The sequence below is a fragment of the Phalaenopsis equestris genome, unplaced genomic scaffold (assembly GCF_001263595.1).
Source record: "Phalaenopsis equestris unplaced genomic scaffold, ASM126359v1 Scaffold219150, whole genome shotgun sequence".
In the NCBI taxonomy this organism is placed as follows: Eukaryota; Viridiplantae; Streptophyta; class Magnoliopsida; order Asparagales; family Orchidaceae; genus Phalaenopsis; species Phalaenopsis equestris.
Window position 1 is genome coordinate 65,891 of NW_018237542.1, and position 20,291 is coordinate 86,181.

Consider the following 20,291-nt stretch of genomic DNA (forward strand, 5'->3'; position numbering starts at 1 on the left):
TTTTTTTAAATGTTTCCTTTCTTCTATTTGACTGCTACTTGCCTGAATTGCCTTTACCGCTTTCCCGCCTCATTGATTGATTTCTTAAAATAATGCAGAAGAGGAATTTATGTTGGGCTTCCTTTTTATGCTTTGATTAATTCCTTAATGAGTAAAATTAAACAAAGGAAAAAAAGCATGCTACAGCTACCTGTATGGAAAGGTTCAGTTCCCTGTTTGGAAGGCTTTTGCTTGGCTTGCAAATAAAAGGCGGAGAAGAGTTACAACAAATATAGATTGCATGACACTTGCTCTTCCTCTCTTCTTCATGTATTTGGCTTACGGTAGTAAGAGGAGAATCAAAAAGGTGTTGTTCCCGATTGTCTTTTCTTCGGTGTGAATCTCGGAGAGGGAGAGAGAGAATGTTTTTCTTGTAATAGTCGATATGATCGACGGTGTGTAATCCTCAAATTAATAAAAATCCTCTGCAGCTCCGTGGACGTAGGCAATTTGCCGAACCACGTAAATCTTGTGTCGCCCTTTTTCTGGTAATTTTTCTCGATCTATTTTTCGCTTTATTACCGTCGTTTTTCATAACATGGTCTTTGGTAGAAGCGAATCGAAAGAAGGACAAAGACAGGAGTTTCGGAGGTATCTGTATGCTGCGATCCTGGCATTGCTGTCCCAGTTGTAAATGGTCTCCAATAGAAGCAAACCCAAAGGTGGAGAAAAATGAGAGTTCAAAAGGTATCTGTATGCGGTGACCTTGGTGCCTTCCCATTAAATGGTCTCTGGTAGAAGCCGACCGGAAGGAGGAGAAAGATGAAAGGTTTGGAGGTATTTGTCGAGCAAAAGAAAAACTAAAGGAGAAAGAATTAGAATTGCACGCATGAAAATGAAGAGAAGGGGGCTTCAAGCTCAAAAACAAATCCCGTGCATTTGGAAACTGTGAACATATGTTTAATAGGGTGTGTTTTTTGTATCATCCGGATATTTAAACTCATAAATAATAATTGGTGTTTTGGGTATGTAAAAGCCCCATATTTTAAATAATACGGAGATAAATCAATCTATTTTACGTTACAGTACAACAAGCTCAAGCAATCCTCTGGATCACACCCAAAAAGAATAACAGAATAATCTAAGAAATAACTAAAAGATTTTCTTGATCTCAGGCGCATGTATTATGAGGTACTGTCGTAGCCAAAGAGTTATGAATCAAGCATTCCCGAGATAGATGAATTTGATAAAAACTAAAATATAATAATCTCTGGGTATAGCATATTCCAGAAAATGAATTTTTCATATTGTATGAATATGTGCTAGTGTATGTTATTGGAGATGAAAAAGTGTTTTTTAGGTCTTGTATTGACGTAAATCTCAAATATGTTTTCAAAGAACTAAAACAAAATAAGTTGAATTACATTTGAGATCTCACTTCTTATAAATACTAAAACAAATAAACCCATCTCACATTCTAGAGTAGGTCTTGTATGACATTATGTGTTTATTTTGCAAGTGATTATGAGAATTCCTTGACTAATTATGGTCATTTGATTATGGGAAGAAACTGTCCTCAAACATTTTTGAAAAGTGAAGGTCATAAATGATATTCTCATATTTGTTGTATGTCATTTAATTTTTGAGAAAAGTGTCTACGTAGTCCCCTGAATATTTTCAGAGGTCCATTTAAGTGCCAAGTCTATAATAGTGTCAAAAAATAGGCTAACATAGTCCACTCTAGTGACCATTATAGCCTACATTAACAGAGTTTGAGAACTAATTTGGTATTTTTATAGGTTCTAGGACTAAAATGACCCCATGTAAACAATCAGGGGATTATTTTAGCACTAAACACTTAAATTTTAACAAAAAATTATGTAGTACAAAAACATAGTCTTGTTAATAATCTATATATCTTACTTGCAATTGAAACAACTATAACTTAACAGTATATTCTTGACTTCACAGAAATATCTTCCACAAATTATTTACCTCACCCTAAACCATTTTATATAAACGAACAGTATAAAAATATTTTTTAATAATATAAATCCATAAGTGCATACGTAGATTAAAAAATTGCATTATTCAATTAGGTTCATATCAAATGACAACATTTAATTCTGTTTATTTATTTATTTACTTTGATAAAAGATGTATATTAAGGGTCTATTTGTGGAAGCTGCAGCTTAATATAAGTTGCAGCCCAAGTGCTGTCACAGGAAGCTGTTGCGTAAAAGATGCTCTGGATAAGTTGGCTGTCTGTTTGCTTTTTGCAGTTTAAAAATAGATATGTTGCAGCTATTTTTGGATAAATGACTATTCTGTCCCTACATAGTAATGTTGTTTGCAACATAACTGTCATACCAATATATTTTATACTTCATAAGCAAATATCCAATGCAGAACTTTACAGAAAAAAAGATATACATCTCACTTCACAGTGAGTATCATTATTACTAAAATTAAGAAAAAAATTTATTAATATAATATTTAATAGTATCATAATATTATTTTTGAAATGTAGACGACGTATGTCACGTGCTAAGCCATCCTCCAGGGATACTTTCGATGCTAGATCACTCTCAACGGTGAATCTTCCAACCTATTTGCCCACCAAAAAAAGTCACAGTTTTCCGTAACTCACCGCGGGCGCCTGTAAAACTATCTCCCATAGCTATGTGTCTAATGTACAGTTACCAAGGAACGTTGAAGTCCACAGTAGCAGTGCAATCCTTGGGAGCTACCATAAATCATCAAACTCATCTTTTCTGAATGCTTTAAAAGACATCTCATTAGACATAACACAAGTAAAAATTAATAAAAGAAATAATTAATTATAGTTTTATGCAGCTTTGAGATCTCATAAAACTCAATATACCAACCAATAAATCTATCACTATAAGAAGACATTAGACCTTATAAAAAAAGGTTATTGGTTGCATTTAACTCACGTAATACCAAGCTCGTGTATGTCACATATGCATATAATAAAAAAAAATCATCTAGAAGAACCTCAAAACCGTAGTCCCGAAAAAAAGATAGAAACTTAATTGCTTTCATTAGGATTTCACATGTGACACCAACTAATATCGACAAACAGACCATCCAGAAGAACATATATGGTCAACATCTCATCACAGACCTCTGAAACCAACTAAAAGAAGAACAGAAAGAAATACAAGAAGCAAAATAAACACTTATATACAACATAAGAAATCCAAATAATCAATATCAAATACATAAGAAACATAAACAAACTTGAACTGTATAAAATACAAATATAATAAACAGTGAATCTCTTCAACGACCATTAAAATTAATAATATGATGAATACTCAAATCACCCCATACTATCACATCCGTAATTCATTCCTACAACTCTGTCATATCGCTTACACCTTCCCCGTCTTTAGCACTAGTCTCGGGAACATCATTTTCAGCCCGTGATAAAGACCATCCAAGAAGGTATTCATATGCCTCGGCAGGGGCATGTACATCATTCGTGTCCGTCCTACGAAAGTCGATGTTGTTGTTGAAAGGATGTCGTCGAATATAATTGTGGAGAGCTATGGTGACAATCACGATCTACACCTATTTGGGAAACAGGTAAGATGACATATCGCAAAGTATAACTCATTTCTTCTCACCAAAAGTTCTCTCAATGACACCGCGCAAGAAGGAATGTTTTTTATTGAACATTTCTTTCCTGCCTCGCGTGACATTGTTGACTCGCTCAAATTAAAGTCTGTGGTATCTCATATCAGGATAGGGCTTGAGATACCCTCGTAGCAGCAAATACTCGACATCAACCAAATAATATTTACCTGATGTGAATTGTATGATTAGTATTGAGGGAAAAACAAATTAGTAAAGTAGTTCAATCTCAATTGAACCTGTGTGTGGATGTGAGAAGTTGTAATTGTTATTTTGTGTTGCAGTTTTGAAAATTCGACTGTCATGTGCACTGCCCTCTCAATCGTTCATAATAAAAGTGAAAAACATGTTAAAATTGCATACCGTCATGACATTCTGCGTCATGGATCTATAGCGGCCGATGAATGAACTCTTCTCATTATCTGGAACACGTGCATCAACGTGTGTTCCATCGATTGCTTCAATAATTCTAGAAATATAACGAAGGGTTACGTAATTACGATTTTTATTTGAAAATTGAATATAATAAATAAGAGAAATTGCTTGAAAGTATGACGTTTAACGCACATTGTGTGAAATCTCTGTGGGGGTCCGTTTGAATGTAGGATTTATTAGTTTTATGGATTGTGAATAATAATTTCCTAGTGCTTTCAACTCTAAGGAGAAGTATCTGTAAATTGTTTCGAAGGAGTGTTGAAATCGCTCTATTGTTTCTCGCATTGATTCATTCTGCGATAATATGTAGAAGGTTGTTGTCAACACCTCTCGTGAAGTCGTTCTGGATGAGCTATGAAGTCCATGATTCCTGTGTGATACCTCTAGCAGATCGGTGAATACCGTCTGTCATGCGGAACATATTGTCAAATCTCGTTCGATGGCTCGCAAGCAACTCCCTAACCCATTTATCACCATCATATGAGGATGTAATGTAGGTGGGAGCGCTCTATGTAAGAATTATAATATTCGTACATCAAGCATACGATAGTTGCAACCCTCCTACGTCTTTCACTAGTTGCATCCATGTATTTCGGTATCGAAGTGGCTAAGACATAGACTTTAATGAATTAGCTAGTCATATAAGGTTACGAGCAAAACCAATATAAGCAAATAACATTACAAAAGTAAATATAAAACATAACGAGCATAAAAAACTCTCAAGCAAATAGCGGCATGTACAAAACTGTTTAAATATCCAAAACACAATGAAAAATTACAAACAAATAGAATGTCTCGAGCAAATGTGAATAAAAAAAAATCTCTCAAGTGTCCCTGCTCTCAAAAAAATATCATAGGTAAGCCACCCTACGGTAAACGGGCATCGCGATGGAAAACTCTCTAATAGATTGAATCTTTAAGCAACTTCATAGAAAATAAATACAGCGACAAGTCTTGAGAAATCTCTGGAGTTGCATTCAGAATTTGCACAACCTGCTGGACAAAAGTTGCTTGAGATGTGTCGGGATCATTGCTGCATGAAGCCACCAACTGTGATATCTAACTTCTAAGGAAAGCAGCTCACATTTTTATTTTATTTTTAACCTGTGGACGCTTAGAGCAGCTCGTGGACTCAAGTTCATGGTGGTCAGGGTTGATGCCTTCATTCGAATCACCTGTTTGGTCAGCTTCCAAATTTTTGGGGATGCCACCAAACCCCGTCTCACTGGGGGAATATGTATTGTTGTTCGTTGTCAGGTACCCCCAAACATACGATCCAACTTCTCCAACTGAGGATCAATCAGACACCACCTACAAATTCATATAATATGTAGTTCAAATTAACAACAAATTAAAAAATGTCCAATTTTAGGGGATATTTAAAAATGCACACTGCAAGTCTCTCTGCCCACTACTCCTCGGGAGCATCAATCGTTCATTTCACCGGATCTCACCCCAAACCTGTTGATCATCGCTTCAATTCCTTCAAAATTTTAAGCTGATCCCACTTGTTTTTTAATTACATCTTATCATACTCTCTGTCTGTTATCTCCTTGAATTTTCAAATAATATTTTTTCACTTTTCCCTGTCGAAATAGGTTGTTGGCCTATTGCTCAGTTCGACCTCCTTGAGATAAATGTTGCAAAATATTAATTGTCTCTTTATCTCACATTGCAAATGAATCGACCTATTTTGTCATAGCCATTGGATTACTATCATGAAAAATGAATATTAGTATAAATGGAAATGCCTCATCACATCACCACACACACCACCATCACTCCACACCTCCACACCACAACAGCACATCTACACACCACACCGCCACACACACCTCCACACCACACACCCCACCACAATAGCACATCCACACAACACACCACCACACCACACATTAACAACCGAACCACAACAACACAACACCACACCACACAGCACACCACCACACACTATCACACGCATCACCGAATTGGTATTCATTGAATACACAACAGACAAAACATAGCCATTCACAAATCCAATCTCAATTTATATGCATTTCTCAGATTCCCACTCAAATATCGAAGCCGAAAAAATAATTGTAAAAATTATCAAATTCTAGAATTCAAAAATTCAAAGAATTTCAAAGCCACATTCTGAAATTCTCATAACAAAACACCAAACAAGCAGCATTCACTTTGTTATTCAAAGTTGCAGAAAGCAAAATCACGCAGTTGCAGAAAACCAAAACAACAGTCGAATCCCCCCCCCTCCCCCAAGCCTCCTCTTCTTCCCAAATTCTCACTCAAATATCAAAGTCTCACTCAAATCCAATAATACCAAATTCGAACTCAAACAACAAAACTGAAGCATCAGCAGCCGACGCCACCCCAATTCTAAATGTAAATCTAAAAAAAGTAAAAAAATCCCAAAAATACGCAGAAAACAAGAAAAACCCATCAAACAAACCCACCAAGAAACTTTGTACAAACCAATACGACTAACAGAACAAATCCACCAAGAAAAGATAAGGGATAGAGGATATCGGAAGAAGCAAACGTTGAGAAACCCTCGTCACAGGTGTTGGGGAACAAAGCGAAAGAAAACAAGAAGAAAATGTAATAAGCCGAACAAATGCGGGACGAAGACGAGCGGCAGGAGCAGCACACAAGAGAAAATGCGAAGCTAGAATACCGTGAAGTCGTTGGGGGGGGGGGGGGGGGGGGGGGTAGCTGAGTAATAATAACACGAAGAAACGCGAGTCGCAGAATCGATCTTGCGACCCACATTTTCATTAAGATGTCGAAAAAAAAAATTGTTGCACCGTTGTGCCGCTGCCCACCAAAACAACGAAAAATGTGTTTTCAAAACGCATCGTGTCGCCACCGCCCCCCAAACGGGGCCTAAGTGATTTTATTTATTCCTTTAGTGTGTTATGCAGTGTTAAACATATAGTTTGATGTATTACAAACTGCTATAATTACACTTTAAATTTGTATCAAAGTTATAATTTGTTGTCAATTCATAGTTAATTGAGTTAAAAACTAACTCGAAACCTAAATCAAATATTATTCAAACTATGTTTAAACCTCACTCAAACAATATTCAACAAATTTTTAAATTTTGCTCATACCTTTGTTTGAAAGTGTTGGAATCTTACTTGAAATCATGTTTTAACTTTGTTTCGGTGGGGACATTAATAAGCAATCGTGAATATAAGAGGTAATTTCATCAAAAAGAAAAAAAAAAGCCACATTTCTCCAAGAAAATAAACAATAATAAAATTAGTCTAATTTTGACTATTATGAGGCACAAAGTCAAATTCTCCTAAAAAAGGGAAGTTTAGTTGTAGTAAAATTTCTTTAAACAAAGTAATGATAAAAATTAAGGGACTGTTTGGGACAGTTGCAGCTGTTTGAAGAAACACTGTGAAGCTATTGTATAAGAAATTGTTACTCAAAAAATTGTGATGACAATTACAATTTTTTTTAAGTCAATTAGTAACTTTTTAGCAGCCACATCAAAGGTAAGATTGTAAAATGCAGCTTCTCATTACAATTTTTTGAAAAAACAGATAAAATATAGTTTTGCAAAAGATCACATAGTGTCGTGCAGCGGTACGCCACCACGACATCGCTAACCCTTAACGCGTCCTAAATTTATGGAAACACCTTAATATAGACATTATTTTGAAAATAACTAATCTTGCAGAAACAAAACAAAAAAATTCAAAAAAAAATATTTTTTTATTTTAAAGGAAAAAGTAAAAATATTGAAAATAGTTGAGTATTTATCTTTCATGAATAAAAATTGTGATGATATCTCAGCCGTGTTCGACTACAAGTAGGATTTAACTATAAAATTTAACTGAAAATACAAATTTAATAAATCTCACAAAAATAGCTATTCACTATAATTTTTTTGAAAAAACAAATAAAATATAATTTTTCCAAACAATACAGAGTTGTATTTGAACAATACTGCTGCCCCTAACGCATCCTAAATTTCTGGAAACACCTTAATATAGATATTCTTTTGAAAATAACTAATCTTGCAAAAAACAAAAATTTTTCACTAAAAAAATAGTTTAATTTAAAGAAAAAAAGTAGAAAAATTAAAAAGTAGTTGAGTATTTATCTTCTATGAATTAACATTATCATATCTCATGATTGTTTGACTACAAGTAGGATTTAACATAAGTAGAATCTAAAACAAATTTAATAAATCTCAACAAAAACTATTTAATTAGTTCAAAATGAAAAATTTGTAAGAGAAAAATCCATAAATTTTTAAATTTTATGAAAAAAGAGATTTAATAAACCCTACATTTAATCAATAACAAGAATGTAATGGGAATTATCAAAATAATTGAATTTAGAAGGATTTTAGTAGGGATTTGAGCAAGAATTAACTTAAATTCTACCAATTGTTATAAATTATAAGTTTAAATGTTGTTTCTCCCTTCTTTACTTTAAATCTCTGATTTAACAAATAGAGAGATTCTATGAATTTAATTTAAATCTATGGCTTCTCTTCCTTTAGCGAGCACTTGTCACAAGCATTTCTTCTTCACACAACATCAGTCCTATCAATCCATTATCCTAGGAAAATCTTTTCATGAGCTCTTCCTCTTCACCCACATCGATCAAATCAATGCCTTCCCAAAAGTAAGCTCTATCATGCATCTTTCACTATGCCAATTACTTGAGGATTTCGAGAATTGGAGGAATGAAATAAAATATTAGTTATATATATATATATATATATATTTAACCATAAATTTGAAAATAAATGATATTTATTTATGTGATTCACCATCCCACGATACTTTGTCGCAGATGCCTAATGATTGTTGTTCTTCACATGTCAAATTGGGGTCCAAAGCCTCTCACTAAAGCAGCTCGAGCCTCCATCTTGCATCCGATTGAACTTTCCCTTTAATGTCAAATTCTTTGTCAAACTAGATCCCTATTTTTTACTTTTACTGCCATATGTTATATTTGTTAGTCCTGTAATAGAAATTTATCATAAAAAGCCAACCATATCTCTTCATCTCAAGTGGTACAAACTCTTTTATAGAGATATTTCAAGCATAATTTTTTTAAGAGTTATGGTGAAAGGCTGATAGCTTGTAATTTGATTAAGCTGTACTATTTGAAATTTTTAATTGCATTATGAAATATATAATAAAAGATTTGTAATTTGATTAAGTTGTACTATTTTTAATTTTTAATTGCATTATTGAAATTTTTATAGAGCTCTATCATTGGTGGATTTTGAAATAGTGAAGTTTCAACAAAGCCTAATGCATAAGATATTAAGCTATTCTGGAATCATATTTACTAAGTTGGGAAGACTTTTTGAACTTGGAAGAAATATTACATTTAAATGCAATTACAAAATATCACATCCAAGGGCCATATTTACTAGTGAAATCCCACTTAAGATTATTAGTCATGGAATTGATATTTTTCCTAAAACAAATGCCTCACAATTGAATGAAATGAAAAGCACATTAATGATGCTGATTTTAGAATCAAAAGCACTATTCCTAAAAAGATATCATTATCAAGTACTCCTGGTCATGTCATTCTACTTTTAGGTTCAAAACACTGATGTTAACATCAATGCATGTTCATTTAAGATAAAAGGTATGAGCCGAAAAAAATATGTTGCAGGCACTAATTTAAAAAAAGAACTTAATTTGTAAACGCAAAAACATCTAGATATTAAAATGGTAAGATTTTTTTTTTTTTTTTTTGAGTTGGCCTTTATATTAACTTTGAAAGCAATTCTCATTATATGGATGTATTCATATGGTAAGCATGCCTTTATATGAGATGAAATTCGTGTAGGTTATGTACCGCTAGGATAAAACCCCAACATATCAAAGTTTTTACAAAAAGAGAAATCAAACACATTGTGAAGTTACATAAACCTACAAAAGTGACAGAAAGGAGAAAGACATGAGTTTTGAGTGTGAGAGATGGATTGCCCCTTAAAAAAAATTAACTTAATAATTTATAGCAATATCATAAAATTACCAAGTGTTCATTAAAACTAAAAATTATGTGGAACAATATAAAAAAAAAAAAATTCAATGTCAATCAGATTAAATAAATGAAAATAATGGTTAGCCCATTAAACATTTTTAAAGTTATTATTAACAATGATCTAATTTGCCGAGGATTTGCTTGGCTAGCAAACAGATCCTCACATTTTTTGGATTTCATGTCTTGCACACTACTAACCTTATTTTAACAATATTTGTACCGGTAAAATACCAAGGGAAATTTGATCAATTACAATTAATATAATTGGATCGCAAGAGTTGATGAAGATGTTATTTTTATTAAAAATTTCTTGTGAATCGTTATTTAAGACGTTCTCTCTTCAATCATTTCTTAACTTTGAAAATACTTGTGGGTAAAACTTATTTTATTTCAGTAATTGTGATATTGAGAAAACTTGAACAAACTAAAAATACACTTCAAAAGAAGACAGACTAATGGGAAAAACTCATATTATAATGAGGACGATGTTAAGAGGGTAATATATGTGAGAGAAAAAAAATACTTGATACTTAATGTTGGGATAAATTTGATTGCATTTTTTTTTATTAATTTTTTTTATCACAAGATTGGAGTTGTGGATTAAAAAAAATCTAGATTTATATGGCATGGGATTCCATATTATTTGTAGTGAAAGAAGCAATATATAGAAATAAAAGAAAGTGAAATGATAAAGATTCAAGCTTTTAAAGTGTTATACACATTATTTTTGGAGAATAGATGAAGCAAAACCTACACTACTCAATATGGTTGGCTTATTCTTTAAATTCAAAGCGAAATCTAATTTAAACTTTTATAATGTATTCTCAATTCAAAAAATAATTATTATTTAATATTTTTGCTTAAATTCTTGAAAATATTCAAGCAAAAAATAATTACAAGAGAATCATCAAGGTATTTCCACTTGAAACGGTGAAAAAAATTTAAATATGAGATAGCTTGCTTGAAATATTATTTTTCAAATGAGAGAGACAACATGAATGTCGAACTAGCTAATTTCCTTAAATATCCAGTGAGACTAAGAGGTTAAGCATATGTATGAGAGAAATTTTCCAATTTCTCTCACAACACGCGGAATTAACTTGGCTAATAAGTTTTATAACAATAGTTCGATGAAGAGAAGTTGAAGCTCCATGATTCAATATAGATGAAAGAATTGCTCCATAACAAACTAAATATTTAGTTTAATCCTTGCCATCAATCAATAAAAATCCCAAATTATAAAAAAGGAGATAATGAAATATGGGGTGTTGCAAAAGATAAATTTGAGACTTTTGATAGTATATAAATTTGGGGATCAAATATTTCTTATGATGAGTCAGAATGGGAAGCCATGACATTTTTGAAAGTTAAAGCTAGAATTTATGTGCCTTGCAACTTTTGAAAGTTAAAGCTAGAATTACATGACAATATTCATTGTTCCTCTTAATATTCTATTTATTCAACTTTTACAATTTTTTTTAAGATATAAAAACTACAAGATGTTATCCTAAAGAAATCCATGTTTTATATTTTCAATAAAAGATGTCTCCAAGCCGTGTCAAGTCCGTATCCGTGCATCTTAGGCAACAATAGAATATCTGTTATAGTTGTGTTGTCTATTTTGTATATACAAAACTTAAATGTTTCACGTATAAGTGTTGCCATTTTATATATACAAGGATTGAAGAGTTCTTACAGTATTATTCTATCAAATTCAATGATCAATAATAAATTTAGCTTACTATTTTACTTATCTTAGAAATAGTTTAATCAAATCAATTACTCTTGCAAGAGAAAATAATTGCTTAACTATCATTGATTCACTCTTTTTAGTGAAACTAATAATAATCTTGTGAAAGTGTTTTTGTGTTTTATGTGATTTTCCTCTATACAAAAGGTTTATCAAAATTTAATGAATTTAATACTGATTTTATCAAATAATTTTTAAGACTTAATCCACACAAAATTAATTAAATCTGTATATATAGGATTTACTAAATTCTATAGGGACGTTTACAAATATACCACAAAATTCTTATGTATTTACATATCCAACGCCTAAAGTTTCATATTTGCATCCATAACACTCAAAACATTAACATCATATCAAAAATAGCATCACTACTAACTTCCTAAAAGTGAAATACAACTTTTCATGCATAGATTTTTACACCAATGTGGTAGATATGTAAACACAAAAGAATTGTGTCATACGTACGTAAATTTTCCAATTCTAATCCAAGAGTTCCTGCTCAAAAATAGGATACCAAACAGCAATATGGTATTACCTGACTCAAAACATATCTCACGGCCACAGAAGGAATAGAAACCCCATGCTTGGAAGCAACCGTCTTCAGTGTTTGAAGCAAAACTTGAAAGAGACTCCAATCTCCCCAAGCATCAACCATCTGCAATATCCAGAAAAGAGAAATCATATTAGGACCTAGTGCAAACCAGTTCGCGATAGAATGCATATTAAATGGATCTTATACCCTTTTATACTTCTGAAGTGATGGGGTATTTAAAGAAGGGCCTGCAAAAGGAATTGATAAATTGACATCTAGGAACTTCTCAGACAGGAGCCCACCCATAACAGTTCCATACCTGCATCAGCAAGCACATTAAAATGGTGTGTAAATCATTGTTAGAAAGAGAGAGAGAGACAGACGTTATAAGTTGAACTCCTGTGCGCCGACAAAGTTCAGCCATTTTTTGTTGTGGTCGCATGTCAATAACAGAATGTTGTACCTGGAACAATCATTTGAACACATGGGTAAGAAAGGATAACACGGACTATATAATACAAAAAACATGATTTTACCTGATTGCTAACTATTGGTATACCATTTTCCAGTATTATGTGCAATCTCTCTGTATCGAAATTGGTTAGAGCCAAGGTTTTTATTTTACCTGTATATTTTTAATCAATGAATAAAATCAGATCAAAAACTAAAAAAGAGATTGGTAAATATTTTTTTGATGAATAACTCAAACCTTCCTCCTTTAGATCGGTTAAGTGTTTAAGAGCATCAAGGTATCCAGGATTAGAATAATCCCACCTATTTAATGTAAAAAATAACTAACTTACGACTCATAAATGTACAAAAGAACAAAGATACCGTTTCTTGTACACAGCATTTTTTAGGTAACTGAAAACATTCTGACAGTATATGTCCATTTACATGTGCATTTACACTTTGAGAAACAAAATAAAGAAATCTATGGTACGTTCAAACTAGGAATCAGCAAGCCAGAAAGGATAAAAAACTCTTTTAAAATTTTTTAAGGTCATACGGCACAATTCTGCAACAGATCAAGACATTGCAAAAGTTAATTGCAGGCTATTTTTTTTTAAGAGCAGAAAGCTAAAGCTTTGATGGACAATCTCGCAGCTACAGAAAAAGGACAATTGATAAACTACAGTAAAGGAAATTGTGAAATTCTACCAAGTAGAATCATTCAATGACATTCAATAAAATATTTGATTGAAAGCTGTTCAGACCTCAGCTTGCACTTATCTATCATATTAAATAACACCGTATTTAGGTATCAAATAACTTTAAGAAAATAAACACTATATATTTTCATATGTAAATTTGGAAGAAAAACAAACCCTAAGAAAAAAGTTTGAAACCAAGTCCATATATATTGGTAACTTCAATAAGCCAATGTAAAAATTATATGAGCTTCATTTTTGGTGATGGTGTTCCAAAAGAAAGGGGTTAATTACTACATAAAGGCATTGAAATCCTATCCTTCTTCCTCTTTTTGTAGAAAGTGAGGAAGTCTCCACTGCCTGAGGTTGAAGCAATTAATAGACATGAGTAGAGAGAGCAAACCAGGTGAAGACTCGCCAATTTCTTCATGTTCATCCTCTCTGCTTCCCATCTGCTGGAGAGGAAGTATGGGGAGAGAACCAAAGTGAAGAGAGAGCAACCTACTCATTGCTAGACAACAAGTCACACCCAGCAGAAGGAGAAAAGACAGTCATAATTACCAAAGCACATCTCACCATCCTTGGAAAGCCCCAAGAGAAATGTAGGATGGAAGGAAAAGAGGTCATTACACAATCTTGAATGCCTTTTTGGGAGGGGTTTTCCTTTGTGATAGCAAATATGCTGAGGAAAAAGTAGGCTTGGTTTTTTTTCAAAGAAGGAGAAGCATTGCACTGAAATATTGGTGCCAAAAGCACATCATTTCCCAAACAAATTCTAATCTCTTACTGATGCAACAGATCAATCATTGTTTAGTATTTAAACAAAAGAAAAAGCATGATGAGAAAAAGCAGCTTCATCCACATATGACTAATTTCTTAAGCCCCTTAAAAGCCCAGCTCAAGAAAAAAATATGCATCAAAAGCAACCCTAATGATGTAAAGTGAAGGGGAAAACGAATTCACAAGTTACATTTGGTCAACACTAATCTCTGAATACAAACACACAAACTTTGTAAGAGAGCTAAAACAAAAAAACAAGTAGCTTACCAGTGGAATTGAAGCATGTCCAATGAAGAAACATCCATCCTTTTCCGTGAAATATTGATGTTATCCCTCACATAGTTGTTTGTCATTTTGACAGGAGGTGGCACCCATTTTGTAAGGCTTTAGCAAAAGACAATTGGAATGAGAACCTATGGCTGACATGACTTGTGTAATACAAGGATCTAAAAATTTAAATACTATAGCAACTCAGGAATTGTAGTAAATAAGTCGGACACACCACCAAATAAAATTTTTTGACAAACAAATTTATCCATTACTGTTGCTTACAATTGTGACTGTTCATTAATACAGTACTGTAAATGTTTCAGTTTCATATTTAGGAACATATACTGAAAAAAAAAAGCAATCTGCTAAACACTCACCCTTTTATCTCTTCAAGGAACTCTGGAGGACGCTCCCGACGAACTCTGTTGATGAAAATGCCATACAAGTCTTCTGCGGGTCCATCTGACAAAACAGTAATTTTATCTTGCTTGTATGCAGGTATCAGAGAAATGAAAATCCACGAAATGTTTATTGCCCATAGCCGAAAGTTGCAATAAAAAAGTCTTTTATAACATTTCTTTTTAACGAACGTTAATTATAACATATACAAAATTTTTTATGACTTTCAATTTCAAATGATTAATAGCTGATTAATACTTTATTATTTAGCTTCTTTCTATATCAAAATATTTTTTAAAGGCATGTCTAGCGTATATGTTGTAATTCAGGATCTCAATTAATTTCTACATGGTAAATAATTCAAATAAAATCAAGAAATGAGAATAGATGCTAAATTTTTCATTTCATAGCATTTGAACAGTGTTAAGAAAGGCTACGTCGAGGTAGACCTAGGAAGACTTGGGCTTATTGTATTAAAAATGATCTTAATTTACTAGAACTAAATGAAAATATGACACTAAATAGGACGCAATGGAGAAAAAGGATTCATGTAGCCGACCCATTTGAACAACTCGGCCTGATTCATTGTTCCCTGCTTCGCATGTGGAGGATCATCTGAGTTGAGAAGAGTATGGAAGTTCATGGTGAAAAGAAATAAAACTCATAACTCCGCCAAGCCTGAGAACAACAAGTTCAATAATCTGAATGATCTTCTTTACAGCCATTACTTCTACCAACAAGGGCTCGTGCTTATCACCTAGGCTTAGAATGAAGGAAATTTCAACACTTGTCATGCTCATGAGCCCAAAGATCAAGAATAAAAAAGGTGTCCATAGAACCATCCAGCAACCATTAGAGCCTTCGACCACAGCCCCAACAATGGAAGCATTGTAACAATCTTGTAAAGGCTTGGCTCTAAGATACAATCTTGCAGCACATTGGAGAAAACATAACATACAATGAGGTCGCTCATGAAGCATAGTTTGAGTTTAGGAATCGGTTTCATACACAAATAGCGTCCACCTCTTGCATGTCAAAGAAGCCATGCTTGATTGTAAAGAGGCCAACAAGACTAAAGGAGATATTCAACAATGTTCAAAGGCCTATGCAATGAATGAGATGCATTGTGTTGCATTCCAAAACATGGGGAACCATGATGGATAGATTATGGCTTCAAAAAATCTAAAAAAACTATGAAATTTCTCATGGGACTTGATGAAAATTATATCGTTGTTCAAGGGAGAATCCTACTTATGGATCCACTTTCTACCATTAACAAAGCTCATTGTCTGATCTTTCTAGATGAAAAATCATGAGAAATATTAAATGGAAGCACACCACTAGTCAAAGCCTCAACCTTCACTGCAAAAAAATGACTCACAAAAATTATGAAAAAAAAATGTCACACCTAAAACTTAGCATCTGATGTCGATAACTTGTAGCAAAATTGGGCATATTTCAAGAACATGTTGTTGGGCAAATCTTGCGACTCTTGAGCTTGGCAAGTTAACACCATTAATGTTAGTTGAAAGTCCCAAAAGACAAAGTCTACAGTCAACAAACATAATCAATAGACAACAAAAATTCCTCTTGATAGCCAATTTTGTAGATGCTAACAGTCCACAACTCATACATCATTCACCAATAAAACCTAGCATATCAGAATCTCATGAAACTTCTCACTATGAATAAACCTAACTTAATAACCATCCATGTTGATAGTGCACCCTAAAGTATTTTATTCATGCTTTACAAAAACTTATTATTTTAACAGATTCTATCATGATGCTTATTGACTCATTATTGCACGAGCAGACCTTTCAGTAAAAGAATTTCAATAGATACTTGAATTTATGTTACAACTTTAAATTTGACTTCTATTGAATTTTGGTTGGTTGCTACTTAAATAGTTATTCTTCCTTTCCATTGGTTCTTGAAGTTTTATTTCCGTGTTGAACTATAGTTGAAGAAGCAATTACAAAAATAAAATATCATTTATTTTTTGTGCTTAACTAACATATCCTCTTTATAATTATTTGTATATAAAATTTTGTCTAGAGTGCACAATAGATCATATTGACTTTTAAAGTTTGCCTTAAAAGCTAAAATTAAACCCTTCAACATGTCTCGGGTTAATGGGATATACAATGATCAGGATCAGAGCTGTGACAACTTCAACTTACATTAGATTTTGAGAAATGTTAAATTTCCTATGTTTAAAAAGTTACGATATAATCTGAGAATGCATCATTTCATTGAAGTAGTCAAGTTTGATCAGTTTGCATATAAAATCCCGTAAAAAATCTTTAATGCAACAAGTTTGTTCCATGTATTGTCTCTAGTAAGGCATTTCTTTGCAAGGTATTAATGAGACTAAACAATTATTTTGTGCACTTTTTGGATTTATTTTTTAAATTAGAGACCAATATTGTGAAGTGAAATTTTGTTAAAGTTTTTATTATTGGTTTTTAAGTGATTTATATGATCTTGAATTGTTAGATATAGTTAGTCATTTATAAAATGAGAATAAAGAATTTGACATTGAAGTCTACAAAGTTAAAATCAAATTTATAATTTTCCATATGTATTTACTGCGATAAATAAACCAAGTGAGGTATATCTCAAGCTAAAAAGCATCACAGTAGTCTTTTGATACAATTTAAATTGAGTAAAGTGATTATGGCCCGTTTGGGGCAGCTTGTAAGTGCGGTGGCGTTTTTGAAAACGTCACGGTACCGTTTGGATCGCGCGTTTTGTCCGCTTATCCGAATACGCGGTTCTATTTTTACACTAAATGCAGGCCGCAGGTCGACCCCCGCAATCGACCCACGGGCCGCCCCAATCGACCCACGGGCCGCGTTTCAGGATAAACTGCTTATCCTGAAACGCACAAGCTGCCCAAAACACATCCTAAATGTAAGAAACTTTCTTCAAGGTAGAGGAAGAGCTACATGAAAGTTAACATTCAAATTTTTTTCTTCAAGTTAAGGCATTTGCATCATTTTTAAAAATTCTAAATTAAGTTTTAAGTCATTTCTAAAATAGTTATTGTTTTACGATTGTTATTTAAAGGTTTCATTATATTTACTAAAAATTATTGTACGATGTAATTTAAGCTTTATTAGTTAAATATTTATCATATAACCATAATATATATACAAGATATATAAGTTATGAGAACTACAGTTAACAAAACTTCACTTACTCTATGCAGCTACCAATATATCATCAATATATAAGAGAAAGTACATAAAAGACCCATCATCATTCCTCTTAAAATAGACACAACAATCATAGCTACTTCTCGTAAACCCATGAGTGATCATAAACGGGTCAAATTTCTTATAGCACTGTATGGGAGATTGTTTCAAATCATAAAGAAAATTATTTGATAAGCAGCCATAGTCTTGTTTTCTTGTAACCATGAAACTCTCATATTGTTATATATTATTATCGTCTTCGAGCTCCATAAAAAAAAATGCAATCTTTCCATCCAACTGCTTAAACTCGACGTCATGATTAGCCGATATATCAAGTAAAGTTCACATTGAGTTATGTTTAACCATTATAAAGAATACATCCATAAATTTTACAACAAAATTTTGACTGAATCTTTTTGTAACTAGTCTAACATTGTATTTAGCTTTCTTCATCTCCCGGCGTATCATAATTTTTCTTAAACACATATTTGTAGTAGACAACTTTCTTCTTCTTGGGCAACTTGACTAAATCCCAACTACTATTTTTGGGAAGAGATTTTATCTTTTCCAATATAGCAATCATTCATTTATTAGAATCAACTATATCAACAATCCCTTTATAACTAGCAGATTCTTCACCACACTTGATACTTTCAGCTACATTAGGGCATTAGTGATCAAATCAGTCACACCATACTTCCACAATGGTTTAATTTTTCTACTTGCTCTATCCTTGACGATAGAATATTGAGGTGATTATTATTGTGATGATGAGGGAGTAACATCACTATGACTAAACTTAATGAAGTATTCATGCCAAAAGATATACATGTATTAATCTGAACCTCTACATGTTTATTAGACCTCTTCTCTAGATCAAAATTACTAGAAACTGTGGCCAGTGGTGCATATCATATAACAAACTCATCAAACAAAATATCTCTACTAAAGATTATGTTTTTATTTCTAGGCACCATAACTTGTAGCCTTAAATCCAGGTTAAAAACCAAGAAATATACACTTTCTAAACTTATGCTCTAATTTATCATTATTAACGTGAGCATACGTATGGTAGCCAAAAATTCTTAAATTAAAATGACAGGTTTATCTAACTAAATCTCCTATATAGCTTTCTAATTAATAGCAATTAAAGAAGTGTGATTCACTAAACAACAATCTGTAGAAGCAGCATTAACCAAGAATAATTTAGGTAGCACAGCATGACTTTGGTATGCTAGCCTCTTTGAGTATGCAATGTGTTTTCTTCAACATATTCTTATCCATTCATCTGCTGTATCATTTAAATGTGGCGTATATCAAACTATGTAGTCTCTCAAAATTTCCTCTAATTTAAAGAAGAAAGTAAATTTTCCTAAACCGTTATCAGTACCTAAATATTTAATTTGATCTACATATAAATCATAATATTATACTCTTTAAATGTAATAAATACAGCACTACTTAGTTTCAGGAAGAAAAATTAAATTTTCATGAAAATTAAATAATAATCGATAGCATATATCAAACTATGAAAGTATGCAATGTGTTTTCTTCATTATATTTTTATCCTTTCATCTGCTATATCATTTTAATGTGGAGTATATCAAACTATGAAGTCTCTTAAATAGGCAACGCTCATAAAACTTCAATTTAATATTAATCTGGCTATCAAGGAGGCCTCTTCTGTTCAGTTTATTCATCCCAATCTCACTCATGTACCTGTTGACCTCAATTTTCGTGAAGTCTAGTATTTCTTGTAGGAGTTAGGATCTAGCCTTAGGGGTCTTCCTGCGACTATCTTAGAGCCTTAGAAGTGGTGCCCGCCTCGTTTTAGTTCGACCTATTTCCGTCCTCTTTTGGAGGTTTCGCGTGTGTGGTATCGACTTCTAGCACTTAGAAGGACGAAACCAACATGAGGAAACCCAAGAGGGATTCCCTATAGGACCTTCTTGAGCCTTAGGGTGGCATTTTGCACAATTCGCACGCCCGCGCGCGTCCGATTGCCGCAATTCGCATTGTCTGCATTGCTACTTGTCGAATGCTCGATTAAACCACTTGGGACAATCGATCGCGGGTCGAAATTATGTGAAATTTGAATT

General features: G+C 32.9%; 1 protein-coding gene across 3 annotated transcripts in view; it reads right to left on the reverse strand.

Moving 5' to 3' along the window:
* The window catches only part of LOC110037429 (flagellar radial spoke protein 5), a 60,819-nt gene that overhangs the window by 23,587 nt on the left and 16,941 nt on the right, over positions 1-20,291 (reverse strand). For all 3 annotated transcript variants that reach the window (XM_020742081.1, XM_020742079.1, XM_020742080.1), the window contains exons 2-8: positions 14,971-15,055; positions 14,591-14,707; positions 13,102-13,166; positions 12,929-13,017; positions 12,776-12,855; positions 12,600-12,711; positions 12,396-12,515 (exon numbers count right to left, since the gene is read on the reverse strand). In XM_020742081.1, coding sequence (XP_020597740.1) covers positions 12,396-12,515; positions 12,600-12,711; positions 12,776-12,855; positions 12,929-13,017; positions 13,102-13,166; positions 14,591-14,707; positions 14,971-15,055 — 668 coding nt within the window. The remainder of the gene's footprint in view (positions 1-12,395; positions 12,516-12,599; positions 12,712-12,775; positions 12,856-12,928; positions 13,018-13,101; positions 13,167-14,590; positions 14,708-14,970; positions 15,056-20,291) is intronic.